Source organism: Pinus tabuliformis, chromosome 2_1 (genome assembly GCF_031772625.1).
Source record: "Pinus tabuliformis cultivar Carrire ecotype Pingquan chromosome 2_1, CPIR1, whole genome shotgun sequence".
Taxonomy (NCBI): Eukaryota; Viridiplantae; Streptophyta; class Pinopsida; order Pinales; family Pinaceae; genus Pinus; species Pinus tabuliformis.
Genome location: NC_142299.1, coordinates 364,247,360 through 364,269,765, shown reverse-complemented (window position 1 = coordinate 364,269,765; position 22,406 = coordinate 364,247,360). Strand labels below are relative to the sequence as shown.

The 22,406-nt window shown below is 40.3% G+C and overlaps 2 protein-coding genes across 5 annotated transcripts in view; both read right to left on the bottom strand.

The window, feature by feature from the left end:
* Positions 1–22,406, bottom strand: part of LOC149200374 (catalytics) — a 347,379-nt gene that overhangs the window by 271,700 nt on the left and 53,273 nt on the right. For all 4 annotated transcript variants that reach the window (XM_089402703.1, XM_089402702.1, XM_089402704.1 and 1 more), the window contains exons 3-4: positions 17,442–17,514; positions 17,236–17,257 (exon numbers count right to left, since the gene is read on the bottom strand). In XM_089402703.1, the coding sequence (XP_089258829.1) occupies positions 17,236–17,257; positions 17,442–17,514 (95 nt within the window). The remainder of the gene's footprint in view (positions 1–17,235; positions 17,258–17,441; positions 17,515–22,406) is intronic.
* LOC149200375 (uncharacterized) lies at positions 3,646–6,679 on the bottom strand. The gene is made up of 2 exons (XM_089399565.1): positions 4,383–6,679; positions 3,646–4,258 (listed from the first exon to the last, which is right to left on the bottom strand). Exons 1-2 carry the CDS (start codon positions 6,585–6,587, stop codon positions 4,064–4,066), a joined length of 2,400 nt encoding a protein of 799 aa, XP_089255691.1. The 5' UTR covers positions 6,588–6,679; the 3' UTR covers positions 3,646–4,063.

The window sequence follows — 22,406 nt, the reverse complement described above, 5'->3', positions numbered from 1 at the left end:
ATCCAGTGGCATATCACAGTGAAACACTTTCAGACACAGTCCGGAAGTACCCCACTTATGATAAAGAGATGTATTCCATTGTACAGGCCTGCCGACAATGGAAGCATTACATTTTGGGGAAGGAAACGGTCATCCACACAGACCACCGACCCCTGCAGTTCATACAGACCCAAGGGAAATTGCAGAATGATCGCCATCAGAAGTGGTCTACATACCTGCAACAGTTTCACTTGAATATCAAGTATAAAAAGGGCAGCACCAATAATGTTGCAGATTGCCTCAGTCGACCACCGATCATGGCGCTAACCACCGTGCTCAACTCTTGTGGGCACGAGACTTCTGATTGGCCACTTCTCTACAAAAGCGACCCAGAATTCGGCCACACATACCAGACACTCTTGGAGGGTCGGCATGTTGCAGATTTTCACCTCCAGGATGCCCTATTATGCCACCTCGGTCACCTTTGTGTTCCTTCAAGCGAGCGTGCCAAGATGATTTGGGAAGCACACTACAGTCGGGCTGCTGGGCATTTCGGGGTCGAGAAAACAGTGGCAGTACTGCAAAATTATTTCTATTGGCCGAATCTTCGACAGGATGTTGGGAAGTACATCCGATCATGTACTGCCTGTGCCATTGCCAAACCGACCATTAAGAAGCACGGCCTCTATACCCCGTTGCCTACCCCTAGTCGACCTTGGGAATCCATCTCCATGGATTACATGTCAGGCCTTCCTTCCACTAAGCATGGAAATGACTGTGTTTTTGTGGTCGTCGACAGGTTCTCGAAGATGGCCATTATGGTGGCCTGCAAGAAGAATATCACAGCAGAAGCCACTGCTAAACTCTTCTTTGAACGAGTGTGGGTGCACTTTGGGATCCCACAGTCTATCATCTCAGATCGGGACAGTCGGTTTCTCAGCACATTTTGGTCCAGTCTCTGGTCAATGCTGGACACCAAACTCACGAAGTCCACAGCCTTCCATCCTCAAACTGATGGCCAGACAGAGGTTGTCAATAGGATGATTGTGCACATTCTGCGCATGTATAACTCAAAGCATCCACGCACATGGGACGAGAGCCTCCCCTATGTTCAGCACAGCTACAACCGAGCTCTTCACAGCTCCACTGGCCATAGCCCTTTTCAGGTGGGTTTGGGATTCCAGCCACTATGCCCCATTGATGTGGCCATGCCACTTGCAGCTACTCACATGAATTCAGCTCATGTCCAGTCCGAAACAGATAAGGCCACCAGCTTCATTGAGCGCATCCAACATATTCGCCAGCAGGTCCATGACATTCTTGAGAAATCAAATGCCAAGTACAAGCAGCGACATGATCAACATCGGGTGCCACACAAGTTTCAGGTGGGCGACAAAGTCTGGTTGCATTTGCAAAAGGAACGCCTTACTGGAGCCTATCGGAAATTGAGACCACTCCGATATGGTCCTTACACCATTACTAAGGCTATGGGAGACAATGCATTTGAGCTCAGCATTCCCCCATTCCTTGGCCTGCACCCAGTGTTCAATGTGGACCGCCTTCGGCCATACTTTCCACCATTGCTAGACACATCCGACATTGCAGAACAGCTCAAACCCACAGAATTAAATCCAGATTGCATGGAACAAGCTGCAACTGATCGAATCATGGACACACAGATCAAGAACACTCGCCAACAGAATATCCAACTGTATCGAGTTGTCAAAGCAGGCCAACTCCTTCAGCAGGGCAAGTGGCTCACCAGGGAACAAGTTCAGCAGAAGTTTCCTCATCTCATGGAGGAGCTCAACGCAATGGGGACCATTGCTTCCTAAGGGGGGAGGAATGATCCAGGTGGATATTGGTGGCCACCTGCCAAGTCCACCTGGACCCCCACCATTGTCTTTCTCAGCATTTTCAGTTTCCTTAATTGTAGCACAACTTACTATTTTTAGCAGTTTTTCGGGTCCTGAACTTCCGGAGCCGTTTTGAGGCCCTAAACGACGTTTTTTGGGGAATCCGAGGGCAACATGGTTCTAGCCTGTTCCAACAATGATAGTGCTCGGATAGATCTTTCTAATGAGCTATTGTACGCGTCAAACGGAGATCATATGCCAAAGTTACGACCCCGGGAAGTTGATGTACCAATTTACCCCAAACGGGGCCCACAGTTTGGCGTTTCATCTCCTAGGGTTAGGTTTTGGAATGTTAAGGGTTTTTCCATTGTTTCTCAACAATAAATAGGCCTTCGAGCCTCATTGTAACACAGTTCAGAGGCATGTAGCCATCACATCTCTTCTCAGAGATAAGCTACCATCGCCCTAGCTGGTTTATTTCCATTTCTGGTTGTAAGCATATTTCAGTATTTTCCATTAATGAAATGAAGTATTATTTCCGCTGCATCTTTGTGTATATGGTTATCTCTGTAATTTGTTGCGTTCCTGTTTAAATCCGGATCAACCATGTTCTCCGCTACTGTAGTTTCTCCCTCTCAACTAGAAGGCTTCCCTGCTTTCTTCTACAAAACCTGCTTTGAAGACCTGTTCTTTCCCACCATGCTCTGTGAGTCCACTTCTTTAGTCATAAGTGCCATGCACCCTGTGTACCTGTGTGTCTGTTTCTTGATGCTGAGAGACTCAACTCTCTTCTAATCTCCCTTAACCAAATCCTCTTCCCACTTGGCTCGAACTCTCCCTAAACTAGAAGTCTTTGACAGAGTCGTTGCCTCCACTTGCCCTGAGCTATGGTCCTCATCATCCTCATCCTATTGGTCAGCCCAACTACCAACTAGCTTAACCTAAAACTAAGATACTAGTTAAGGCTCCATCTTGAGAGCTCTATCCTGCTCTCGCTCAACCACCACATCTCTACTCTGAGAACTTCGTGCCTTGTTGCTCAAGGTTGCATCTGTCTCTACCTACAACTTGTAGAGATTGTTCACCCTCACACCTATCTGGTTCTTACATCCAAAAGCTAAGTGTTGGAGGTAAGCCTTACCTCTGCTAAAGATGACATCATAACCCTTGTCCTCAAGGGTAGCTAGCTACCGAAAGAAGATTCTACCTCAATCCTGAAACATAGAGAACATCTCTGAGATGAAGAGGATTACCTGACTCCATCTGAAAGCTGACAATACCAACTCCTCTCGCTGCATACAGGTCATCAACTCCTGGCTCAATCTAAAACTACATGTCCTTCTCCTTCATGTGGCTAAACTCTTTTTGTTCCCAGTCATGTGGAAGGAAGCCCCTAAATCAATATACCATACACTGATATCCATTGAGCTTGCCATGTAAGCAATTAATGAGAAACATTTCTCGAACTGGGCAAAAAAAAGTCATCTACCTCTGCTGATGCAGCGACATGATCCTTCTCAGCCCCCTTCTTCTTACCAAGACACTTAGAAGCATAGTGTCCAAACTCATGGCAATGAAAACACTTGATCTTGTTTCGATCGTTCTTCTTGCCCTTCTAACTGGACTCGACCGCTCCTTGGCCCTTCTCACCCTTGGTCTTGGTCAATGTTGCACGAAGCGGGAGCGAAGCGGAAGCGCGAAGCGGAAGCGCGAAGCGCGGAAGCGTCATTTTCCAAAAATCTAGGGAGCGAAGCGTCCGCGGAAGCGTCTGCTATATATATATATATATTTTTATATATTTTTTTGCATTTATACTCAAAACAAACATCCCAAATACCAAATTAATTGTAGAAGACATGAAAACATGCATATTTTTGCATAAATCAAGATAGATATGGCATCCATGATTCCATTGTAGTTACTAGTATGTACAACAATCATCTATATTCTAGCTATTACAAACATACATCAAATTTTTAAGCATATTATAAAACATAAAACATTTAAGCATATTATAAAACATAAAACATAGAGCATATTATGATTTATCTAGCAAGTGAGCAACTGTCAACATTTGTCATGTCCAAAATTCAAATAATAATGTTTACAAAATATGTCACTTGGTCACCGCCAAGCCAAAAAGGTTCAAAATTCAAATTCACAAGTCTACAAGTCTAATGAGTAATCTATAGACTATGACAAAAAGAAGTAGATTGTGAATATATCTACTAATCTCTCCTCCTTCCACCACGAATAGAACGTGATGGCGTGCCTCCACGTGGTGGCAATGAAGAAAATGGTCCCTGTGTAAGTCGTGGCACTGGAACTGATGAAGAAGAACCCCCTGCTGTTGGTGTTGAACCATGGAACCTAGGACCAGATGGGGGTGGGGGTGGTGGCATATCAACACGGTCATCATCATCCTAGAATCGCTCAAAAAATTCATGCAAAAAAAAAAAAACACTAGTTAACAAAAAAATTAAAAACATGAATTAGAGAAATGCTTTATAAGGGAAAATTGGAAAATTCTTACCATAATGGACATACCTGGATAAGAGCATCCTCTAATTGCTCTAGTTGCAACACTCCATCCTCCAAATTGGGCTCCTCTGGATGCTTGTCCCAAGTCAACAAGTCTTTATTAGACTTTGCATCTTCACAGTAATGGGACAACAATCGCAAGTTGTAATGAACATAAACCAAGCTCTCTGCCCGGTCTAAACTCAACCTGTTCCTTTTAACACTGTGGATGAAAGAATAAGAGCTCCAACACCTCTCTGCAGAAGAAGTGTTTACCACCTGTGATAGCACCCGCAATGCCAAACTCTGTAGAAGTGGAGTAGGCCCTCCATGCATGTTCCACCACTCAAGAGCAGAAAAATGCTCTCGATCTTCAATTGAATGCATGCTCCCAAATGGACCAGTGTTGAGCGTATAGTTGCTCACCTGTCTCCGTACCAATGCAGCCTCCTCATTATCAGGGATTAATCTACTCAATGCAGCCATATATTTTTCGTGAACCTCTTTATCTTGGTGTGGTTTTTTCCTGCTTCCCCCCCCAGGTGCTGGTTTTGAAAGCCATGATGGATGATAGTACCTAGGTGTCAAAACATATGCTAATGCATGCAATGGAACATTTAGCATATCCCATCGCTTTTCCACCTCTTCACGAATATAATTGTACAAGGTGGTATCTCTAGGCTCAACAATGTCTTTAATCTGCCCCAACATGCTATCCATTTGCTCATACACCTCCCCAATTACTGGTCGATCTGAATCTGCAAACTTGATCATGTAATAAATTGGTTTGGTGAATTGCAAAACATATTTAACCTGTGACCAAAAGTAAGTGTCAAGAACAGTGTCCTTGACTACATTAGCAGTAGCACCATCTGTACACTGGTTAATTTCATCCCATGTTTCAGCACACACCAGATTAGTTAAAGCTTGTCTCACCTTCACTAGCCGCCTAAAGGTGAGGTAATAACTAGCAAATCTTGTCTTTGCAATTTTAAGCAATTGCAACTTGGAGTAAGTGCCATAGAAGTAGTTTACCCTTGTATGCCCTGTGATGAATTTAATGAGCTGCTTCCCTTTCCTGTAAACCTCAGCAATCCACCCACATTCTTTGTGTTTCACAATATCATGCATCAAAAGGTTCAATGTGTGAACCAGGCACCCAGACCAAAAGATGTGTGGATGAGTACGCTCAATAATTTTTCCTGCTGCCTTACAATTTGCTGCATTATCTGTGATCACTTGAACCACATTATTCGGACCAACATCTTTGATTGATTTCAATAGGAGATCTGCAATGTTTTGTGCAGTTGCACTGATGGAGGAGGAGTCATGACATGCAATAAATACTGCACCCTTAGAAGAAACACCAAGAACATTTATCAAATGTTGGTTTCTAATATTTGTCCACCCATCTGATACAATGGATACCCCATAATCCACCCACTCATGTGTAAAACGTGTCAAAGCTCTTTGAACCTTAGCTTTTTCTCTTTCTAATAACACTGTTCTAGCTTTCTCATAGTTGGGGGCCTTGTATCCTTTTGGGGCTTCATTGATGGCCTTTACCATGTCATGCCAATAGGGAGAGCGAAGCACATTGAATGGTACACCGCAAGCACAAAGAAAACGGACTACCTTTCCATCCACATCATCCCTCCCAGAAACATTAAGGAAATCCCCTATTGTTTTTCTACCTCCAGAGGTTGCAGAAGTACCATGAGGAGATGGGCAACTACCAAATTTAGAGTTTGCACTTGATTCTGAATGAGTTTTTTGTTTCTTGTTTTTTTGTTGTGCAGCCATCTCTATTTTGATGTATTTTTGTCTTTGTTCACTTGAAATTTTTGGGCAAATGGCTACCCCCACAGAACCCTTTTTTTCATCACTCTCTAGCACCCCACAAAGATGCCTCCTCAGACGGGTATATGAACCCGTATATGGTTTTCCTCCATGACAATCATGAGGGCACATCCATTTGTAAGATCCACCACCCTTTCCCCCTTCAAGTTTGGTCACATAGTTCCACAAGGGATTTGATGTACCTTTCCCATCTTGTGCTTCAGTGTCCTCTTCAAGTTCATCCCCTTCCTCTTCAAACCCTTCCTCCTCATCATACATTGGGTCACTACTATTAGGACCAAGTTCATCCCCTTCCTCTTCCCCTCTATTCCTCACCCTTGCCATCATTAAAACCAAGAGTGGAATGATACATAGAAGCCAAAAGAACACCATCTTGGAATATGGATATAGGTGGTGGACAACCTGTAAATAAAGGAGCAAGTAGAAACAATGGGAAAGAGTAGGAGAGGGAGGAGAAAAATACAATTTTTTTTTCAGAAAAACAAGGGAGTTTGGGGTTTGAACTTACCTCTTTAGCTCTTGTAGATGAAGTCCTCCAAGCTCTTGCTCCAAGCTCCTCCTCCTTCTCCTAGCTCCTCCTTCTTCACTCCTCCAAGCTCTCCTCTCTTCTCCTCTCCTTTCCTCTCTTCTCTTCTCCTCTCCTCTCTTCTCTTCTCCAACTCTCATAAACTCAAAGTGAGAAAATGAGAAGAGAATGGGGGCTTTATTCTTTTCTAAAGTCACCCTAGACTCACCCTAAACTAACCTAACCCACCCCCTCATGCTAGTTAAGTCACATGTTAAAACAAATTTAAAAAAAATAAATTAAAAATCCGCTGGCCGCGGGGTTGCTTCCGGAAGCGCCTGGGTGGCGTGCGGGTGGCGTGCGGTTCCGGGCCGGAAGCGTGGCGCCACCCCGTGCCCGAACCGCCCTCCGATCCGCGGTTCCGGGCGGCCGCAACCCAAAAAGGCAGGAATCGTTTTTTTTTAACGGATCCGCGCAACCGCCAAATCCGATCCGCGCTTCCAGGGTGGATTCCGGGACGGTTCGCTCCGATCCGCGGTTCCGGGTTTGGATCCGGGGGGGGGGGGGGCGATTTTGGTACTCGTGCCTGCGATGGCACAGTTCTCCTCGTCCTCTGTCATAACTGATCTCCCTTCTATGGTTCATCTTTGGATCTCTTCCTGTATGCAATCTGTTCAAAACCCTTCCCAACTTGGGAAGTTCGCTCTCCTAGTAACAGCATCTTGGAACCATGTCCACAACTTGTGAAGTCCAAGTAAGGCAAAACTCACAAGACCATGATCAGATACAACCACACCCACCCCACCTAGTACATCTCGTACCTGAGTGAACCTAGTCAAATATAGGGCGATGGGCTCATCCTTGCTCATCTAGATACTCCTCAACTTCTCCTTAAGCGCAAGCTTCCTGGTATCACTGGTACTCTGATACAACTTCAAAATTTCACCGTACATCTCACACGTTGTCTTCTTCTCGTGGATATGAGGCACTATATGATCTTTGACCCCTTCTAGAATGATCATCCTTGCCTTGATATCATTCTTATTATAATGGGCCAATTGTTAGGGGCCTTGAGGTGGCACTATCACTTGCTTGATGTACTCTCCCACCCCATTATCTTCCAGCGCTATCGTGATTCTTCCTTTCCATGGAACAAAATTCGATGCTCCCTCTAAACAATGATCTTCTCTCAACCCTTGGAAAGCCATCATGCTTCCCCTGAGAGATCTCTAAAAACTTTCCCACTAACAATCATGTAATCCTTCACAAGAACTGTACTTAGGGCTTTGGAAACTGCCCACCCCATTGTTCCTTTAGTCCGTCAAAGACTGCAATTTTTTGGACTTGAATATTTCTGCCACTGCTAGCACTCTTGTTGTCCTTCACAAGATTTGCTCTCTGGCCACAATTAGGCACCTACTAACAACCCTCCACCTATACTTAAGATGCCACACACACACTGTCCAACCTGAACAATATCCACTTAGCAAAACATCAACATGAAACACCAATCAACATACCTCTAGTTGTTTTGCTCCTTGGCTTGTGCTTTCCTTTTGTGATTCTCGGCCCTGGTTAGGACTACCTATAGCTACTTCTACAACCCTATTCTTAGCCCAAATTTCCTCACAAACATTGCGGCTTCCTCTTCTAGATAGGCTCCTTTACTCGTTGATATTTTTGCCCTCTTACAACCACTTATAATGTCTTTCCAGCCCTCAAAATTGTCCCTACTACAGGACTCGGCCTAAACTAAGGCGCACACAAAACAAATAAGACCTGTTTACTTGAGAAAACTAGCCTCCAACTTGGCAGAGAACTGCTCTTTCTAGCCTTAGCCCTGCTCTTCTTCTTGAATCTGCCCAAAGAGTCACAAGAAACCAACCTAAACCAAGTCACCTTCTCTTCTCCATTGAGCTCCAAGAGTCTGCGGCCTATTTTAGATGTCTCCTTATGATGCGTTGCACTTGGATGTGCCATCACCTTGTGATGGTATTTATTCTGATCCACGCTCTAATACCATGTAGAAAATCCACAAAATTATGATCTGCTAATATGAGCAATCTGAAATAAAATTTATTCTCATATAAACACAAAACTTCTCTACTAAATGCAGTGGAAGAGGAACAGAAATAAAGGCACAATTACACAATTCACAAACACAAAATTGTTTAGGGAACCCAACTGGGAAAGTCGTTTGCTTGTTATTGAGAATTCTATTAAAGAAGGTTGAACAACGGATCTTTTACAATACAATTAAGTTTCATTAGGGAGCAGCCATGTTCTCTCTATTTACACTAAATTGAAACACCCTTGCTTGCACCTTGATCCCTGCTTCCTAACCCAAGGAACTCGTCCTTCTTCAAACTCCCACAAGCCTCACCTAGGCTCGTTCTCCCTCTCTCAAGCTCTACGCACACACTCGTGCTTCCTATTGTTTGGTCTCACCAACTCATGCTCACCAAAACAATGATTAAACTTGTGCCTTCGTTCCTCCTTTTAAAGGCAATTTGAATGGTTAAAATTAGTGAGTTTTCTAATTAAGAAATGATTTTATGATTGATTGAGTTAGCATGAGTTAACTGCTCATGCAACTCGTCCTATTTCAAGTCAACCACTTGAAACTCAATCACTTGTGTTTTTCCTCAATCAACTCACACTAGAAAGTCAAGAACTCGACTTTCAATTCCAACACATCAGTTAATTGCATCCTAACATCCTAACTCGTTCTAATTTTTAAGGATTGATTCCTAAATTATAGGAACTTGTCCTAATATGGAATTTCCTAATTTTTAGGAACTCAAGTCATGCACAAGAAAGAACTCGTTTTGTCTCCTACGTTTAAGGCACAAATCAAGGAACCCTTTTCTTGCTAATATTTTCAACATACATCTTGTGTTCTTTGTATTCTTGTGATCTTCATGTTTTGTATATTTGGTAATTGTTTGATGAAGAAAACATAATAAACATTAATAAGAAGCCCACAACATTCACAAGAAAGTATCAAAGAAGAGACATCTATCCTAATGAATAGTAAACATGATTTCTCAACATGGAATCAGAGCTCAGGTTGCTAGTTTGCAGATTACATATTTGTTGGCATCCTTGAAAGGGACTCTGTGGACACTCTAATCAAAAGCTCTGATCCTATGATCCGAACTAAATATTCGCAAGTATTTAAGAAGTTTGCATTGATGTTGAAGATCGAAACTATGGATATCTAAATTTGGTGGTTCTCTGAGGAAGAAAAATGTGGGTCTGTGGCTCACATTTTTTGTTTTGTGGTTCATTTTGTCCTCACAGTGGCTTGCTCTTATATTTCATTGTGGCTCGTATAGCTTTGTGGCCCTCACATCTCTCTGAGGCTCATATAATTACAATGGCTCACTTCACATATTTTTATGGCTCACATAAAAATTACAATGGCACAATTCTATTCCCCTAAGACTCGTATAAATTACGAGTGGCTTGTCCAATCTATGGTTTGGATTTATTTGTGTTTCTATCCAATCTACGGTTTGGATTTATTTGTGTTTCTACCATATAGCATCTTCGTGGCTCTTTCTATTGAACTATGGCTCAGTACATAACTCTGAAGCTCGTTACATAGCTCAGTGGCTCGTTACTCAACTTTGTGGTTCGTATACATAATTTATATGGCCTGCTTTCATCACAGTGATTGTATATGGTTCACTATCACTCTATGGCTTGTTCAATTTGTGAATCGCATCTTTGTAGCACAAATATACCCCGTGGCTCGTGAATTATATCTAAACTCTATGACACGTTATATTGGGCACGTATTAATGGCTCACATTTAAAAGAGGTTTACAATAGTCACAATGGAAATGGCATCGCATATGTCTGTGGTTAGAGGAATCACATATGTCTGTGGTACGTACTATTACAATGTCTCGCTTTACCGATACAATGGCTCACATACATTATTCATGAGGCTCGCATTGTATGATGGTTCGTAGTCATAATTTAGTGGCTTGTATGTATACCTCTAAGACTTGAATTCTACAACAGTGAGACTCACATGGCTTACTATAATACAATGGACTCGCATTGTATCTCTCAGCTCATATACATTCCAACTGTGGCATCATTATCTTTTCAACACGACATCGCATCTACAGTGGCGTTGACTCTATGGCACAACAACAGTGGCATCATCTTTGTGGCATCGCTCTACAACACTCTTACATTATAGAGATATTGCACTACAATGTGACACTAAGGCTCGGTGACATTACATAACTCACATTGTCTGAAGCTCGCATTGTTTGAAGCTCGCATTTGTCTTTGTAGCACACATTTGAAGTATGGACAGTAACCCTACAAATAGATAGTGATTAATATAACAATGCTGACATAATTGAATTACAAGATAGAGACATATGAAAACTCTGGCAAGTCATGTACATCAGAAACTCTTATGACAACCAAGTTGTATGGCCATGATGGCTGTGATCCAATCGAGTTTGGCAGTAACCCTAGTAAGACAATCACTTCAATAGTGACAAAAGGTTCTCACAATAATAGTAATATAGATGAATGACAGAACAATGACGAATTGTGGAATGTGACAAGCAAACATGAGACTTTTTATCTATACATATAAGGAGGCCGAATTTTATCATAAAGTCGTCTTGTTTCGAAGGAACTTAAATTATCATTGATGGACCAAAAGAATAATGAAGTTCATCCCTACTTTACAAATATAATAAGCAGTCTTGGGTGAAGTCAATACATATCAAATGATGACGAAGCTAGCAGCTCAACAAAGGTTATATAATTGGAGAAGTTGAGGCATCTTTTGTTAAAGGGAGTTAACAATTGAAGATAAGACTAATGACCAAATCTCTGCAAAGAAGAGGTAAGGTAAGGTACGCATTGTTTTTGTGTACATTTGTTTCACTAGGTCATGGTGATGATCATGAAAAGGGTTTGCATAAATATTAGAGACAATGACATGAAAGAGTTTGATGATATGTTGCATATGAAGAATAGGTCTTGTAATCTAATGAAATGGATAAAAGGCATGTCAAACAATATCAATAGTACCATTAGGGTTTTGCATCATTTTGCAATGCTTGGATGACAAGTCTCGATGACTATGAAGAATCTAGGGTTTTGCGACTAACTCTCTTGTGTGTGGTTGTAGAACTTTACAATTTATAAGTGGCAGATCTTGGCATATGGGGTTTGTAATAAAAGGAAAAACCCTAGAAATAGAAAACATAACTAATTGTTTCCACTGTGAAAGGAAAAGGAACCTAGAATGACAGGTATTATATCATGTTGATGTGAAGAAAACATTTGATGAAAAATGATCCAAGATTAAGAGGGAATCAACTTTCCTCTAGAGATAATTATTTAACATCTTTCTTGATTATTACTAATGTTATTGTCTTTATATTTTGTCTCCTTGTTCTTTCATAAGTCTTCTAACCAAGGTTAGAAGGTCAAGGCAAGTTGTATCTAAAGTTTGACTAAGGACATAAAAGACTGTGAAGGAAGGAGCAACATGATGTACACATCAAAGAAGACTATTAGATGGCAAGAAGTTTACTAACCTCAGATGGAAAGAAGGAGCTATAAAGACCCTGATAGATACAATATTGAAGCTCGTTGATTGATTCGTTCACATCAATTGATGATTGAAAGTTGAAGTGCATAAACCAAAACTTTGTTACAATATGAAGAGAGCCCATGCAAAGGAATGTTGATCTCAGAGGGAGTAAGTAGCAGAAGAATTACGCACCTTGACAAGAGGCTATTGTGATCTGGCAACTCTAATAATGATGGAATATGATTTGGCTCCCTGGAAAGACATATTGAAAAAGTATGTGTAGAGGCTGGAAAGATAGCAGTTGAGATAATTTGTCGGATGATATTGATGTACCTACAGCTACGTGGTTTAATCATGGAAAACATGGATTGTGTGGATGGCACTATTGATGGTTTGGATAAGTATGAGGGCAGAATTGATATTGGAAAGTTGATATGACTATTTGAAGAATATGAGGCAGAACTTTGCTGTGAAGAATAAAAGGCATGCGCTAGCAATTGTGAGGAAGTTTGGCTCCTTGAAGATGACAGATGAACCATTTGATGATAAAGTTGTTTGATAAGATCCAGAAACATCAAAGTTTGATATGATGTAACACTGTTAGGAGTCGAGAAACCCTGTCATGAAGATAAGTTGTGAAAGAATTTAGCTTCGTAAAATGTTTGACATCCAGGAAGGTCAAAGCTCAAGTATGATGTAATGTGAGAAAGGAGCCCTGCAGCTACAACTATATCTCCACGGAAGAATAAGTCGTTGATCAAGGTTGCACGAAACTCCGAAACGGGTACGAGTTTCCGAAAGGGAAGCGATACGAAACGCGACCTCCCCAAATTTTGGAAACGGGGAAACGCAAATATATATATATATATATATATATATTAGGACATTTAAGAAATATGTGCAATCATAAAGCATATATGATACATTCTAATTTATTACATTATGATAAAATTGTCAATTGTCAATTGTCAATGCATAAACTATAAGTATCTAAATTTACATCACATTTACTCATGAATAATCACATAATGAAAATAGAAATATCCAAAATCAGCCACGAGAAATTTCTAATTTTTTGTCTCGTGCTTGATTGGGAGTCTCCTCCTACATAGTCGAATGACCTTAGTGCTCTTGATTAAATACAAGTTTCATACCCTAGTACCCTACATTCTCTTGATTATTGGGAGTCTCCCCTGCATAGAGGGCTTTGTTCTCTCGATTAAATACAAGTTCCATACCATAGTACATGATAAAATCCAATGGAAACATTGCAATCCCCCCAATCCTGAAATCCTGAAAAACAGATAAGTCTGCTGGATTTTGAGTGAGATCTAAAATTCTACTTTCTCCATATGAAATCCAATGAGGGCGAAACCACTCTCAAACATCCTGAGTCATTTCATGGTAATGTTAAAAATTTAAGTAAAAGGATGAAAATGAAAAATAAAGGAGAATATCACTTTTACTTTAAGAATTTAACATTACCATGAATTGCATATCAACACTAGGGCAAAAGTTCACTTTTATAACTTTAAACAGGCATCTGGAAGCAACTAGAAGTCACTAGGCTAACATAAGAATAGATTAGAAAACAAATAAAATAAAAAATAAAAAAAACACAAGTAAATGCTGAAACGTGGGTCTTATGGCCCTAAACGCGTTTCAGGCCGTACTGCCACGTTTCACGAAACTGAAACGTGGCCAGTTTCAGGGCCGTACCAAACGCGTTTCAGCGTTTCGTACTCGTTTCCATACGGAAACGCCCTCCTACCCCACGTTTCCTGCAACATAGTCGCTGATAAAGTATGAAACTAGCTAAATATTGCGGTTATGTCTCCCTGGGTTTGAGAGGGAGTGATAAAGGATAATGTATTCTCCATGTGTCATGCACTAGCCCAGGACTACTAGCCATACGTCTAGTGAAGGGACTGGTGGGGAGAATGGAGGATTGGATAAGCATATAGGACCGATACTTGAGCATTGGGAATCCAAGATAGAAGTAATCTCGTGGACTGACACTCTTTGAGGATTGGACAGGGCATCCAAGACAAGAGCGGTCGAAGAGGAACGATATTCTTTGAGAATTGGGAATCCAAGATAAGAATATTCTTGTAAGGACATTCCTGGTGAACATCCAGATGGGGTATGTGCCTTGAGAGGTGGTTGTGGTGGTGTCCATATGTATGCCTCCCAGCATTGTGCTCTAATCTAGTGGACAGTTAGAGCTTGTTAATCAAGACCTCGTTATATGCAATTTGACAATGTTGGTCATGATGTTGATGCCTGATGATGGCTTATAAATCTGACACTTCTTATGAGAATATTTCAATTTGAGAGAATCCTTGTACCGGTAGTGTAATTATGAATACCTCTCTAATTAATAGGAAGTGTTGGAAAACGTAACTAGGTTCAGTCTTCATAATTATTATTGTATTTATGTCATTGTATATTTAATGTAAAATCAAAAAAAAAAATCAAGCTTGGGTTTCATGCTCAAGTTAAATTATTATTTTATTGAAGAATGTTCTTCATGCTCATTATTATTTGTATTGGTCAAAGTCAAAGGCTTATTTATAGCATGGAAAAAGATTTTTCAAATATGTAATTTGGGTCAAAATTGCCTCTAGATGCCAAGTCGGCCCTGCCCCAGAAGACATGTCTATTCAAACCCCTCTGGACAATATAAATAGAGGGAGAATTGAGCTCATTTGGACACACACAATTCGCATGATCTGTTCTGAAATATCGCAGAAGAAAGGAGGGCCGAAGTTTGAAATTGACAAGTAAAGAAGGGTTTATCTTAATGCTCAAATTTGTGGAAGTTTTGCCTTGACACATCTCTTGTTGAAGGTATGTTTCTGATGATGTACATATTGTTGGTCTCTTGCTATTGATGGATTTTCCATGTGGAAGGAGGGCTTGACTTGGCATCTTGAGGTCATGGATCTTGGATATCTCACTTTGATCTGATTTTATATGAGAATTTTTCTGGTTTTCCCCTTAGAGGGGTTTTGCCCTAGCTTGGAGACTATATCTTGTGTTCTTTGTATTCTTGTGATCTTCATGTTTTGTATGTTCGGTAATTGTTTGACGAAGAAAACATAATAAACATTAATAAGAAGCCAACAACGTTCACAAGCAATTATCAAAGAAGAGAAATCTACCCTTATGAACAGTAAACATGATTTCTCAACATGCTCAACTATAGAACAATAATAATACAAAAAAAAAATTGGAAACCCTTCTCTCCCTAGCAGCCTACTATTTAACATAGCTTGATATTCATCTAGGCTTAGGGTTTTTGCATTCCTCAAAGCTCAATTAGTGTTAGGGTTTTGAAACTTCTAAAATCTTCTTGAAAGTCCACAAGTGACTAGCCCCACATGTGCGGATAATGGAGGTCAACACACTATCCACTTGATAGCGTGGAGATCAACAAGGTAGGTCAACTTGCGGGAGACACAACTTCCACATATAATCTCTGATTTAGATTAATTTCGCACCGTTGAAAAGATTTTGATGAGTAGAATGGCATCGAGGTGTTGGGAGCTATGCCCACAAAGTTTTGACCCCAAAAAGTGCCATTTGATGTCTCAAACTGGCTCTAAAAAGTTCTAAAGCCCAAATCACAAAACTAAGCCTACTTCTAAAATGAACACACAAATGAAGCCTACAAGCCAATTTCCCCAATTTTTCTACACAAAAAGTACCAAGATAGATGCCAAATTATAAATGATCCATTCAGAATCATTATTGCTTTAAAATATTGAGATAATAATGTCATTTAACAGCCCATACCTATTGCCTATGGGATCTCGCATATGGCTGTTCTGTCTATTTTTAGGTTTAAAACTTGTAACTAAGCAGTAAGACCCTTATTATTCCATCCCTTCTCATATTTATCAAGCATCTTATTATACCAACTACCAACCACTCCATAGAAATTTTACAAAGATGTTTGTATGTCTCAACAGCATTTGACTTGGATTTTTAATTTTGAGCTGGTGAGACTCAGGTTGAGGTGTAAAACTTACCACTTATTAGGTGCCCCGTTCTCACCATGGCATTAGAAGCATGTATTAAACTATAATAATCTTAATAACATCACCATCTTCTTCCTCTAATTTTCATCCATTCTCTATATCAAACTGCATTAAGTACACTTTAATCTTTCAGATTTCTTATATGGTTCTGAAAATTAGAAAGGTGGATAGACCTTTGTTACATATCAAAAAAATTGCAAACAAAGTGTAACTAATCACATTACATGCGTGAAAAATCGAGATATTTTCAATCCAAGATTAATCAAAATCAGTTTGTAATGAAGACCTCGATGAACTACATCTGACCTCGCAACAGACAAAAAAAAATGGAGCATATCTGTAATTTAAGACAGCTTGGACAGATACCTGCGATTATTTTGATAACAATAGCAGATTCAAAACCAATTTAGCAGGTTGACCAAGGCAATAATTCGTTACCTTCTTCCAGACACATATATTGAGAAATGCCATCAATTACAAGAAAGGAAACAGCACGTGTTTGAACTGGGCTGAAAGAATTTATATATTGCTGGGTTCAAAAGATATATGAAAATCGAGAGAATATTTATTCATAAAACGTGTTACATCATTTTCCAAGACCAAGGCTTCCTGTTGTTTCCCTTTAGGTTTCATTTATGTCAACATGAAGACACTCGACATTGCAGATAATACGAATGTCAAAACAAGATTCTGGTCAGCTTATATTGCCTGAAACAGTCCACACGCATTTTCTTTCAATTATTTTGGAGATAATATAGTCTTTGACATGGGGGAAAGACATCAGTTTCCCATCAGAAATACTAGGACCACTAAAGACATCTGTACCAGAACCATGGTTTCAGAACAAAAGTAATGCTCGCTACAGTTAACAAATTCCAAGTTGCATTTACTTACCAGTGACAGGTGCTGTATCCAACTTCAACAGTACCACACAAGTAGCCCGCCAATCCCCAACCCCAACCCCAACCAGCAACCACATCAAACGCATAGTCAGTTCATCAAGACATGATCTAGATAATCATTAAATTTCTATGAAGAAAAATTTTACGCAAGAAATAATAATGTTATGAAATTATATAAGAAATGGATATGGAACATACTTGACAAAAATATAGGCTTTTCTTCACTTCGAGCTTTTGCAAAGGCCTCTTCTCCCCAAGGATACCAATCAACCTTTAAAGAAGTAGAAGATAAGGTTAGTAAGGTAAGGACCTAAGTCTTTTGACATCACTACAAACTACATATAAGAAAGTATAAGTAGCAAATGTGATACACAATATTCCATCGTTTTATGAGCATCTCAGATGAAACTTAATTCCATTCTATAACCATAGATATGAAAATTTTGTTAACAAAGCTTCTGCAAAGAGCACAAGTCATAAATAGTTTCACAAGGGTGTAGATGCAAATCTGTCAAAAATGCAATGAACCTTTGCAGTTTGGAATAGACTAGATGAACTTTTTGGTTTTCTTGAAACAACCCAACCAAAACGAAGATAAAGCAAAGCAAGGTCAGAACAGCATCCATATAAATAGAATTAGCATGGTAATTGACGCAATAAGCAATGTATTTTCTTAGGTAACTGCAACATTTATCTATTATTGTCCTTTCAGGATGTATGAAATACCATCCATACTGTCATGAAGTGCATGAAGATACTTGGCTGCCTTGCCGAGCATACCTCATAGGAGGAAAGAGTTGTTCATTGACCAGAAGGCACAAAATCAGCATAGAATTCTTTGGCATAGCGTTGTGATGAGATAATAGAATGCTTTGACATGGTACTGTCATGAGATAAACGAAAATGAATACATGGCCTCCCATCCGATATGTGCATGCATCTTGCACCCTATTTTATATATGGCTGGCCAGGGACTTCAATTGTAAAGGTAATCACCTTGAAACATATGCATCCCTTCAGAAATCAATTACAAATAAGATAAGATAATTTTATTAATGTCTAACAAATGACCACAAAAGTAGGTCAATGAGACTAAAGGATACATCCAGTAGAGTACAATCTGAGAGTGCAAACACAACTCCTAGAAATGTCAAATCTAAGTCTAGGATAAAATGAAGTAAAGAAGGATACAACAATAGGACGGCCTCATACACATGTATAACTGGATCAAAGATCCCAGTGTTGTAGAAGACTAGGTGAATAAGTCTAGGGCTGTAGATCAATAATGTCAAGAATGCCCGAGTCTAATAGCCGACAGTAAGGGGGGGCAACAATGGCATTGGCTCGCTATCAGAGTCCTTTGGAACCAACAAGGTGTCTAGCTGCACAATTCTAGGGGAGATGTAGGAGTGAGGGATATTACTAGCATCCGAGGATGAAGTAAAGAAGTTCTGGATAAGTCTTTGGTTGCTCTATTGGGGTTGGAGAGTTTGTTTGGGGGAGGGGGGCACCCTCCTTGAGAATCTTGTAGAACTAATCTCTCTAACGCTCTGGGTTTAAATGTGAGTGAACTGATGTGCTCTTCAGCACCCCTACAATGGTCTCAAGGATACCAGCTTGCCTCCCAAAGGTGGGGGCTAGGGGAGATCTGAGGTCTCACTATTCTACTACATGAAATATCTGGAACTCAACTCGTCACTTGTTTCTTCAATCAGCTAGATCAACCTGAAAGTATGGTGTGTAGACCAAATCATCTCTGAGTGTGGCGGAGTATGTAGGATCTGAGATCTATGTCTAAATATATCCCTAATGAAGAGGGGTAGGCATCTCTAGTCAGGATACCAAAAGAAGGTAGAGATGGATCCTCTTGAACCTCTACTAAGGCAGTGGTAGCACCCCCTCTGATCCCGTAGTACTTGGGGCACCTAAAAACGAGGTGTTGCTCTGTCTCTGGCTCTTGAAAGTGACACACCTAGCAGATCCCATCAGAAGTAAAAAGCACAACGATGAAGTCAATCAATTATAATCCAAAAGCACTACAGTGAAGTCAACCATATTGTACGAGTATTGGATCCTTATTTTTAAATTGGCATGGCTATGGTGATAACCAGAGTATTAAGTTTAGATAAAGCTATTAGATGTTCAGTTGAACTAGTCCTCGAAAAAAAAAAAAAATTGTTTGTAAATTAATGATTCACGATCATTCTGTGAAAGAAACCCAAGGAGTTTGTTTTATTAAAGGCATCATTGATAAAAAAAAATTAAAATGAAGTAAAATGACTTTCACGCCTAATTGTCCTAACTATCACAAAATTAACATTATTAACCTTTCCTTGGTCGTTGTTGAGAAATGTATCTCAAGAAGGAACATTGTCTGAAAATTCCTTGATTGCTATTAACTAGAAATTTATCTTCTAGTTGTTCTATCCTAACTATCAAAAAATTAACATTATTAACCTTTCATTGGTCGCTGTTGAGAAATTTATCTCAAGCAGGAACATTGTGTGAAAATTCCTTGATTGCTATTAACTGGAAATTTATCTCCTAGTTGTTCTGTAGTTTATTTGTTATTATGGAAAATATTGATAAACTCACAATTGCAATCTTCACCAAAAATAAATTACGCTACGGAAAATAAATTGGAAGAGGAGAAAATAATGCGCACACAATAAAATCGACACAATAACTTTTGGACTGGCGTCCCTGGAAAAACCCAACAGGAGAATCGATGCAGCAAATGAGGGTTTATTTTATTATTATGTAGTAGTAAAAATCTAAGTACAATAATATGGATGCCCAATTGGCAATCCTCCAGAAAATATACTAGCAAAATAATTTGGAGAAATTTTCTCCCTTCTGCAACAGTTCGGCCTCACTTTGGCCTGCTTGAACTCTCTCACTGGCAACTCGCTCTGCGATAATTTGCACAGCCTGGCTTGGGAAAATCGTACAACCTCCTATTTGGCTCCAGATGAGTTGTCCTGCCTCCCTCTGCCTCGAATGAAGTCGCTCTGCCTTCCAAACAATCTTTCGGCCTCTAGCAACTCAATCAACCCCCTTTTTGACATTTCGCATTGGATTCTAGCTCACTCGCACTAGCTATGCAGCCCTCTCTGCAAAAATATTTGGCCTCCTCTCTCCTACCAAACTGGTAGTGGAGTGACACTGGAAAATTCTCCAGATCTTTCTGTTGTTGCTCCCTAAATCATTGATGCTCCTCCACTGGCTCGAATTCTTCCCTCATTGAATCACTTTGTACTGGGAAATTTGCACTACCTGGATAATTCACTCTCCCCCTTGTGTCTATCTCCATCCCATCGACTTGCTCTTATAATCTCTCGTTGGAGCTTCAATAGCCATGATTAAATCCTCATCAACAGCTAAAGATCATCTTAAACTCGATCCATGTGAGTTTCTACAGCATTCTCGATCTTCCTTAATTAATTCCCATTAACTAACTAGTTTTCCTATAAGTTAGAATTAAGAAAAATTTAACTGATGGCTAATTAATTTAATTAAAATGTTTCGCAAGCTTATCTCGCAAATCATTTTCTAAGTTTTGGAGATTTCATGTTCCTTAGCCTCTTAGACACAAATCGAGACTAGAAAACCTCTTTGATGCTACAAAAACTAACACTCCCTCTTAGCGAGGAAGGTGTTCTCTCATAACATCTCCCCTCTTTACCTGTTAAGTTATGGTATGTTCTATGCTTATAACAGTTTACTTCTTTTTCTTATTATATTCCACCGATTAGCAATCACATGTACATAAAGTAAAGTGCAGATAGAACATTAAACGATCGACAGAAAACAAGCCAAGACAAGAGACACAAGATGTGGCGGCTAGCCAGGGACAAACCCCACAATGTGTGGGGAAACCCTTTGATCAAATCTTCTTTTATCTTCAATAATTCAGTAGAGAGAAATAGTACAATAAATCTGATTCATATCAGCAGTAGCAAACCCTAGATCAGCAGCATCAGCATTAGCGGCTTCATTATCAAACTAGGGCAGACCATATCTCACAAACCGACCGTCGGATTGACTTCATTCCACCACCAAAAGTTTCGGCTTCCAGAGGAGGTTCAGATGAACCTACAGCGCAGTTCAGATGAGGAGATCTTCTAGGCCACGCAAGTCAATCTTTACTTCTGCAGTTTCAGCTTCAGTTTCAGCGGTTTCCGGCTTCAAACTAGGGCAGTGGATATCTTGCAAATCGTTCGTCGGATTGACTTCATTCCACCACCAAAAGTTGCGGCTTTTAGAGGCGGTTCAGATGAACCTACAGCGCAATTCAGATGAGGAGATCTTCTAGGCCACGCAAGTCAATCTTTACTTCTACAGTTACAGCTTCAAATTCAACAGCTTCCGGCTTCACATGTGTGAGAGAGAGACCCATTTCAGCGCAGTAGAGAAGAGACTCATTTCTGCGCAGTAGAGAGAGAGAGATGTGATGAGATGAGTGAATCTAAATGAGGAAAAGTCCTCTTATATTTATACACAACGTTGGTGGGTGAATAGATGCGACTGTTGGGTTTCTGAGCCTACATGAGTTGTAGGCCGGCTTGATAATAATTCCATAATCAAAATAAATTCATATCTCCATGAATACTTATCGGAATCGGACGATCTTTATATCAATCCTACACCTCTCGACGAGAGGAATCTAATAAAAATATTATCAGCCATGAATAAGATGACCCACATGAAGTTTTTCCCTGGTTGCCAATTTTAACACTCCCTCTCAACCATGGAGAACTTCATCTACAATCTGTCTATCGGTCGTTACTATTCATCCATCAAATGCACTGCCCTGTGCAGCCTGACCCTTGCCCTGCTCTGCTCTTGCATTGCTCTGTTCTGCTTTGCTTTTGTCCGAATTATGAAGAAGAAATGATCGAGGATGTATCATACTGACTCAAAGTCAGTCTCAGAGTATGTACCACTGGTCCCAGACCAATCTCAACCAACCCGAAGTCAGCGTCATAGTGAGTACAACTCCACTGGTCCTAGACCAGTATCATCCTCCACTGACTCAAAGTCAGTCTCAGAGTGCGTACCATTGGTCCCAGACCAGTCTCAGCCGACCCGAAGTCAGCTTCATAGTAAGTCAGCGTCATAGTGAGTACAACTCCACTGGTCCTAGACCAGTATCATCCTCCA